Source organism: Papaver somniferum, chromosome 4, assembly GCF_003573695.1.
Source record: "Papaver somniferum cultivar HN1 chromosome 4, ASM357369v1, whole genome shotgun sequence".
NCBI classification, from domain to species: domain Eukaryota; kingdom Viridiplantae; phylum Streptophyta; class Magnoliopsida; order Ranunculales; family Papaveraceae; genus Papaver; species Papaver somniferum.
In genome coordinates this window covers 62,855,765-62,865,459 of record NC_039361.1, presented here as the reverse complement: position 1 = coordinate 62,865,459, position 9,695 = coordinate 62,855,765, and the positions used below count along the sequence as shown (strand labels likewise).

Here is a 9,695-nt window from a genome sequence, read left to right as displayed (position 1 = left end):
ATAAACCCTAGGTTTTGATAGTATGCATACCCGTATGCGTACCTATTAGTTGTGAAATTCCGGGAGCCTAAGTATACATATTCGTACGCGTACTGGCGAAGGGTTTGGGTCCGGGAATTTCTGTTGTGTTTGGAAGTATGCGTACCCGTTTGCATACTGGCGAACCCAAACTCAATCCGGCTACTTTAAGTATGTGTACTCGGTTGCATCTTGAGTGGTTAAAGTTCTAAAATCGTTTTGTTCATGAACTAATAAATAATAAAGAATGCATTCTATGCAAATCGTGGCTATAATTTTTATGAATTTATTCGAGTGAATCAAACCAATTTTGCTTCAGTTGTGTTCTTGTTTACTTCTATGAGAATACAGAAATTGAACAATTCTATAACTAGTTTCATTTGAGTCATTTGAACTAGTTGTGGTTAAGTTGAAAAAGGTTGATATGAGAGTGTTCATATGGATAACTTTGGTTAAATACTGTTGGGACAACCTAGTGTACACGTTTAGGTACGGTTACTCAAACCTAAATGAAGGTATATTTCATTTGTGTATAACAAGATAAGTTCTATCTAACGGTTGAAAGATATTAGCTTGAATCTAATCAGGTTTTCATCTAACGGTGAATATTGAATGCTTTGTAACCAAGGTAACATTGATTGCAAACCCTGATTTGAAAACTATATAAGGGAGAACTCTAGCAACTGGGAAACTAATCCCCACACCTTCTGTGTGATACTAGTTGCGACTAGAGTCGATTCTCCTTTAACCTTAGGTTTTTCACGAAACCCTTTAGGTTAACGACTTGAAGACTTCATTGGGATTGTGAAGCCAGACGCAACTATTTTCTCTGTAGTTGCGTGTTCTGATCTTAATTTTACTATCATGATTGAGTATTATCTTTGATAAGATTTGCTTGAGATTTATCTCTGATAGGTAAGATTAAAAGTAGTCACAAATATCTTCGTCTCATCGTTTGTTATTCCACAATATCTTTTTTTCGCTTCCACACGATTAATATTATTGAGGTCATTGATAATACTAGGTTGTTCTTCGGGAATATAAATCCGGTTCATCAATTGTTTCCTGTGCACCTTGATTTATCAAAAGACAGAACAAAACTCATAGGTATTTCTGTGGAAGACAAATTTATCTATTCCAATCGACTTTTCTGTGTGAGACAGATTTGTTTATCAAGTCTTCGATTTTGGGTCGTAGCAACTCTTGGTTGTGTGTGAGATCAGCTAAGGGAATCAAGTGTGTAGAATCTTGCTGGGGTTCAGAGACATAAGGAGCGCAATTGTACCTTGATCAGTGTGAGGTTGATTAGGGGTCAACTACATTCCAGTCCGTAGTTCATTGGTAGTAGGCTAGTGTCTCTAGCGGCTTAATACAGTGTGGTGTTCAAAGATGGACTAGGTCCCGGGGGTTTTCATCATTTGCGGTTTCCTCGTTAACAAAATTTCTGGTGTCTGTGTTATTTATTTTTGGCATTATATTTTGTTATATAATAGAAATATCACAGGTTATGCGTTAAGTTCAATCAGTTCTTGAATCCGACCTTTGGGTTGTTGATTGAATTGATTTACACTTGGATATCGGTTTGTGATACCGTCCAAGTTATTTCTCTTATTCAATCGGTCTCGCAAATTCCTATTTGTTTGATTGCAGATTGAATTGAGAAATTGAGATATAACTCTTTGATATACTTTTCTATAAATTGAGTTTGACTGTCTAATTGATTATCTTGAAAGTATATTGGAGTTTGTCTATTCAGATTGCCGAATGGAATATTGGGTGTGGTTGTTAGACCTCCGCTTTTCCAGCAAGAATTAAACAAGTACCAAAAAATTGTTATCATAACAATTGTTGGTGGTCTCTATTGGCTCATCTAATCATATTGCATTCATGACACTACTCCTGTAATGTCATGTGGCCAAATTTTGTATCATCTAACACTTCTTTGATTTGTGTCAGACATGCACAACCGTAAAATCTTCTAATCCAATCTTTTGGTCTTGGAATAATATTCTCAATCATATTTCAATCACCACAAATAACTAAGCACGGATTTTAATTGTGCAATGTTTACGATAGTCTCCCAAATATATTCCAGTAGAGTTACTAGAAATGTTAATCCAAATCAGAATTTTTTTTTTTTGCCAAGAAAAGATATTATATTAAGAGATAAAACTTATAAGTATTGTGATAGGAAATCAGGGGAAATTTCCCACCACTCATTACAAGTATTTGTTCTTCTACAATGCTTTGCTAATTTATCAGCAATTGAATTGAAATCTCTACTGAGATGATTAGTTTTTGAAAAGGAAAAAGAATCTAAAATCATTTAACAATCGTCTAAAATGGTGCTACTGTACCAAGCTAGACCGTTATTTTTATTTTCTAAATAGTCCATACTCTTCTTTGCATCACTATAGAGACTGATGAAGTCCAAATTCTTTCTTATGGCCCATTTAATGGCTTCAAAAACTTATAGACTCTCTGCCTCCTCTGCATTCCTTGCTATGCCTCTGACTGATTTGCATCCCTTATAATTCCCTGAACCTGTTGTCATATAGATACTGATTCCAATATTGTTAGTATATTATCAAAAGAGGCATCACAATATATAACAGTACAGTCACTTGGAAGAGATTGATTAGACACTGAATTGAAAGTAGTATTTGTTTGGGTATTCACTATTCTATCAAATGTACTAGCTAACTTTGTGTTACCCAGTACCAAGGAATTGACAGTATCATTGGTAAGTCTAATTGCTAATCTGGATGTGACAGAAGGCTGAGTATTTTTCCCCTGAAAAACCTTAAAACATCTATCTCTCCACATGCTCCAAGCAGTGGTAAGAATTTCTATTTGAATGTCACCATGCTGATTGTTAAGCAAACATTTCTCTAACCAATCCTTGACAGAAGGATTGGAATATGCATCCTGCAAAGTTATGGAACCATTTGGTGTAGAAGACCAAACAGTTTTAGTAAATTCACAATGGAAAAGAAGATGTTCAGTCGATTCAGCTATGTTATCATTACACATGATGCACAAATTATTACTGGCAGGTGCATATCGCGAAAGTCTCACTTTAGTAGGCAGAATGTCACTAATACATTTCCACAGAAAAAGCTGTACTTTCGGAAGAAGATTAGTTTTCCATAGGGCTTTGAAGATAGGAACAGGACCAGAATAGCAGACCCATTAAGAACATTATTAGTCAGGGTCCTATAAGAGGATTTCACATAGAAAGTACCATTATGCAAAGGAGACCATATTAGTCTATCTCTAAAATGTAAAGGTATTCTAATTTGAGAGATTTTAACATCATTCCCCATAGTGAAAAAATCTTCTAGCTTGAGCATATCCCATTGTTTAGTATGTTGATCTATGAAATCTGCTACCACTAGATTAGGATTAGAGTATTGTTTACAGATAGGGTAAGACACATTGGGGATCCAGTTGTCCTCAAAAGCCTTAATACTAGTGCCGTCTTTCACTTCCGAATGACTGTTTTGTTTCACTATTTCTATACCTCTGCATATACCTTTCCACACCCAAGAAGAGTCATTCTTTTTCTTATAATGAAGAGGATGACCATTAGTGAAGTATTTACATTTCAAAATTTGAAACCATAACTCGTCAAAACCATGCACAAGCCTCCAAGCAATTTTAGAAAGTAAAGCAAGATTAAATTTTTTTAAATCACGAAATCCTAGACCCCCTAAGTGTTTATGAGTACAAACCTTAGACCACTGTTTCATATAACCCCCTCCTTGATTCTTTTTACCCCACCTAAAGTCCCTTTGGGGCTTTTCCATTTCATAAATAATACTATCAGGAATCAAGAAGGAGTTCATATGGTAAACAGAGGAAGAACTTAAAACATTCTGGACCATTACAGACCTACCTGCTTGAGTAAAATGTTTTGCCTTTCCACTTTGCTACCTTGGTATCATGGTGTTCAGCAAGATAAGCAAAGGATTCAGTCTTATTTTTTTTATGAAAAGAGGAACACCTAGATATTTATCATTTAGGTCTATCTTCATAACATTAAGGGTCCTAATACGAGAAACACATTTATCTGGATGAAGTTTTTTATTAAAGAAACAACCAGATTTATTAAAGTTTATCATCTGTCCAGAGACAAAGCTAAACACATTTATTGCATCCACCAGATTTTGAGCTTCGTAGTGAGTTGCTTTGGTAAACAACAAACACTCATCAGCGAATAATAGGTGGGATACACTAGGAGCATCATTTGTGACTTTTACACCATGTATCCAATGTCTACTCTCACAATACAATAAATATCTGGAGAAAGACTCCATACATAAAATAAATAGGTATGGAGACAAGGGATCACCTTGTCTCAGACCCCTAGTTGGTCTATATGTATTGCAAGGAGAGCCATTTAGAAGAATGGAGATACTAGTAGTACTTATGCACTGTAAAATTAAATCACGCCAATGATTCGAAAAACCAAAACCTCTCAAGATATCTATCAAAAAGGACCATTCCACCTTATCAAAGGCCTTAGACATATCAAGTTTAAGGCCCATGATACCACTTTTAGCTTTAGTCCTTTTCATTGTATGGACTATTTCATGAGCAATGATAATATTGTCATGAATATTCCTGTTTGGCACAAAAGCTGCCTGAAAAGGCGATATGATCTTGCTAAGTAGTGGCTTCATTCTGTTGACTATGATCTTATAATTTATATTACACAGAGAAATAGGTCTAAAGTCAACCGGGGATTAAGGGTTAGGCTTTTTAGGTATAAGAGAAAGAAAAGTATGATTCATTTCCTTTAAAATATGTATTCTTTAAAAGAAATCTTTAGCAGCATTCCAAATATCATTTTCAAGGAGTTCAAGATTTTCTTTGTAAAACCCCGGAGGAAAACCATCCGGTCCAGGTGAGGTCCAAGAATTCATACTTTTGATAGTTTGTCTAACTTCGTCAAGAGTGATGGTTTTTAACAAACTAGCATTATCCTCATCTGAGATACAGGGGTTAATACAATTTAAGAAATATCTATTCCTAAAAGTATTGGTAGTAGTACCTATGCTACTGAAATGATTCACCAATAAGTCTTCAAGCTGTTGTCTGTCGTTAAACAATTATCCATCACTAGACTGAAGGGATTCTATGTGATTGAAATGTCTTTTCCTATTCATAAAAGTATGATAAAAACTAGTGTTTCTATCATAGGATTTTATGAATTCAGAATTTGGACATACCATTATCTTACTGGTCAGCAGCTGTGCAAATTTCATGTCTGACACCACTTATAAGAGAACCAAGTATCAAACTCATGCACAAGTCATGATTATAAAATATCTTCAAATCCAATACAATATACATATATAGTTCCTACGGATTTGACTCTCGTATTGCCAGTAATGGAAGTTGTCTTCTAGTGACATTGTATCTTAGAAAATATACAAACTCTCCCTGGCTTGTACACAGTTAACGACTTATGTTTTCAATCAATACATGGTTGATTTTTTAAGACTTTAAATTTTTTATAATTCCTCTGGCACGAATTATATTCGTGTTGTAAAATTGTTTTCTTAACAATGATTGACGAATTACCAACCACAAGAAAAGTTTACATGACACTCTCATGTAGCATGTTTCCCTTCCATTTCATGACAGTTCTCATATGAAAAAATACAACTAAATATCATGAAGCGGGCTTACAAACTTATATCAGTATTAGTTTCTACCAAAACATGTCACTCACATTTCCGAAAGGAAACACTTCGAATCCAATGATACGCATACCATCTTCTTGGTTTTGGCTCTATTTTTTGGTTGCAGTGGAAGTCAACCACGTAAATGATACGTGCTTACTGTACCACTACCAATGGGCATATCCAAATTTTATATCTTTTTTTGGGCGTATTCAAGGAACCAGTTATTGAATACTTCTACGAGTAATACACAATCCACACACTTAGAGAGTTCCAAGTGATTGCAATAAGAAAGCATTTCTTATCCCATATATCTCATGATGAAATCAATACTAGATCTAAGCATCGGTATAACAAAATCTGGGAACTGCGGGGATTAGACTTTCAAGTTGGATGCAAGACCTTTTTTTGGATATTCAAGGATATAAATCTAATCTAAGAAACAATATTTCTTGCAGAAATCTCATTAATCAGTCCATGAAGAATTTCAAAAACACCCATAAAATACAACAACATATGAAATTTGAAGAGATTCAAAGCCATAATAAGAATGCTGACGTTTTTACAATTTTAATATTGGTTTTCATATCACAAGTAAAAATCAACCACATAGTGACCCATCAAAAATGTCATCATTCACAGACAATATGAATTGGGGATGTCTTGATTATACAATGTCAAGGTTTGGCTTTGGTAATGTTTCGAGGAATTGGATAAGATGGTGTCTTTCTAATGCAAGATTTTCAATGGCTATAAATGGCACTGCTTCAAACATGTTCATAAGTACCAAGGGACTAAAGCAAGGTGATCCAATGTATCCTTTTTTATTCATTCTTATTGTGGAGGTGTTATCTGTTATGATAAAGAGAGCTGCTTCATTAAATTTAATCTCTGGTTTCAAGCCATCTTCTGAAGCTTTTGAGATCAATCATCTCCAGTTTGCAAATGATTTGATTGTTTTCCTAGATGATAACACTGAGCAGGTGAACAATCTTAAAAACATTTTATTGGATTTTGAATTGGTTTCTGGTTTGAAAGTGCATTTTCAAAAAATGCGCACTTATGCCAGTGGGTAATGTTGTGAATGCTATGGAGGCTGCTATTATTTTTGGTTGTCAAATTACTTCTTTTCCTATGAAATATTTAGGAATTTCTTTGGGAAGCAAATCTAAAGCAGTGGGAGTCTGGGATGTAATTCTGCAAAATTTTCAAAAGAAGTTGAGTATGTGGCAAAAGAAGTATCTTTCAAAAGGAGGTAGACTCATATTGATTCAAATGTGCTTTCTAGTTTACCAGTCTATTATTTATCTCTTTTTCAAATTCCTGTATCTGTTGAGAAGCAAATGGAGAAGATTATGAGGCAGTTACTTTGGGGTTCTATTAATAACAAACGTAAGAAAGGATGGGTAGGCTGGAAAAAGGTAAATTTACCAAAGGAAGGTGGTGGTACTGGAATTAAGAAGTTAAGACTAATGAATAAGTCTTTACATGCTAAATGGATATGGAGGTATGGAAATGAGGAAAAAGCACTCTGGAGAAAAATTATGAGGCTTAAATTTGGTGGTCATGAGAAATCTTTTCTCCCAAAAAAATCCTACAAACAAGTCAGTTGGGAAAAGTTTGTGGACTGACATTTTGAAGAGTATGAGTCTAGTGGAGAAAAATTCAACATTGCAGGTGAACAGTGGGGATAAAGTACTTTTCTGGAAGGATGTTTGGCTGAATGAGCAGTTGTTTCAAGTCATGTTCCCTAGTCTATTCAGTTTGAGCAGATTGCAAGATGCTACTATTCATGAGGTGTTAGATGTTAATGCAGGGAATAACTGGAATTTTGAATTTTGCAGGAACTTAAGGGAAGCTGAGATAGAAGACATAGCTCATTTAATGAATTTGCTATCTACTTTTCATAGAGGTGAAGGTCAGGATCATAGAATCTGGCAGAATGGTACAAAATATTTCTCAGCGGCAGAGTGTTATAAGTCTTTGGAGGATGATGGACTGCTAGTTTTCCCTTACAAGAGTGTGTGGAATCCAAAAATACCATAGAAGGTGATTTTCTTTGTTTGGTTTCTCTGTTATAATGTTGCACCAACAATGGACTCAATGAGGATTACATATAATTTAAATGGCTATCTGTTATGCAAGAAAAGTGTTGAATCAAACCAACACTTGTTTTTGCATTGTGACACTACCAGAGAGATTTGGTTATACTTCTTACTATAATCTATAATGGGTGTTTCAGGTCAGTGTGAGGGATATATTATGGGAGTGGAGAATAAAGAAAGGGAGGAACTTGAGTTTGAAAACAATGGCTTGGGACATAATTCCTTTTGCAATATGGTGGGCTGTTTGGCTTGAAAGAAACTCAAGAGCTTCCAATGGCAGATATAATTCAATGGAAATTTGAAAGATGGAGTCAAAACTTTGATTTATAATTGGTGTGTGGGTACTAAATTTTTTTTGAAGGCATCATTCTGAACATGGTTCTTCATAATTGGGAGGCTGTTTTTCATTAAGTCTATGTAATTTTTGGTAATGTCTTTGTACTTTGCTTTCACCAATACCATTAATTCCTTAGTGATGTATTGGATTTTAATAAATTTTTTCCTTCCTGAGTCAAAAAAAAAAAGAAAAAGAAAGACACGTTTGTCAAATTTGTGTTCAAACAGTTAAGAAGTCGATTATGGCTTTAGAATCCAAACTAGTGGATTTATATATGAGTCATAAATTATCAGGGGCTAGTCCTCCGATCCACTATCCACACTTAATTATACAATAGAAATTATGATCCATGTAATCACCGTAAGAATATAATAGAGTTAGAGATAAAGGGCTACTTATCTGATTTCATTGAAGTTTCCCTTAACGGAAACCAGAAGAATCTACGCGCCAATATTTGAAACGACATCGCATAACAATGTCGTGCTCCCAATATCTACCGCAAATTTGAAGTTTATTTTCGAACTCCTCTTCTTCTAGTTTCCTATGTCTTGCTTCAGTTTCATCGTTTTGCAAAGAATACAAGCCGCTAGAGACGTGTCATAGTATGATAGACCCCAAAGCAATGATAAATTAAGTAAAAGCCCAACTGAAGTTTATTTTCCAATCATAAATTAAGTAAAAGCCCAGCTCCTCATAGTAATGATAGACCCCGAAGCAATAATCCACGGACACACATCAAAAGACAAGAACATGATTCCTGAAAGATCTTCAGATGTATTTCTTGAAAGATCTTCAAACAATCCACGGACCCCAAAACTTCGTTGTATTTCTCGAAAGATCTTCAGATGCGATGTTGTAACCTTTATATCCTCTCCGCTCAAAGTGTACGCCTCTCTTACTGCAGATCATTTAAACGTTCATCTTCCGTTCTAGAAAATTAATTGCTGAAAATTGTTGGAAAATGGATACTCAAAGGATGAATTCACAGAACAAAAAAAAATGTTGTATCAGTGGAGCTTCAAGGCCTTGTGATTCTTTTCAGCAATTATTTCGACCATTCCTAAATAATTGGCGAGTACAATCGGTCAGCGAAATATTTCTTTCAGGATACAATGAATCCCTAACAACGTTGTAGGGTTCAAGAGTTGTACTCCTTAACCTAACCAAGAACATACAACTTATGGATTCTGATGATGCTTAGAGAGAAAATAAAACAGATATTTTAATGTGTTTTTCCATGCTTCAATGGAAATAAATCATCACTATTTGTAGGGGACTCATGCCTATTGGAGATGCATTTTCATTCCCAAAAGACATCAATAGTGTATAATGGGAATGGATGTGTCTTTTGTGAACTATCACCCTTTTGGCGATGCCTTTTCATCTCCAACAAACATCCATTGCACACGAATCTCCCCTTGTAGCATCAAACCAGAAAAGAAAATCATTTTATTTTCTATGCTATTGAAATATCCAACAGTTACTTACAGGCTACCGCTGCATCTTCTAAATATTAACAAAGAGTCAGTGCATGGTCCAGTAATT

The 9,695-nt window shown here is 34.9% G+C and overlaps 1 protein-coding gene across 1 annotated transcript; it reads left to right on the top strand.

Annotated features, from left to right (window-relative positions):
• The first annotated feature begins 6,334 nt into the window (after positions 1–6,334).
• LOC113272606 lies at positions 6,335–8,115 on the top strand. Its single transcript, XM_026522419.1, has 5 exons — positions 6,335–6,737; positions 6,856–6,963; positions 7,005–7,312; positions 7,386–7,730; positions 7,951–8,115. The coding sequence occupies exons 1-5, from the start codon at positions 6,335–6,337 to the stop codon at positions 8,113–8,115; spliced, it is 1,329 nt and encodes a 442-aa protein (XP_026378204.1).
• Positions 8,116–9,695: the final 1,580 nt, after the last annotated feature.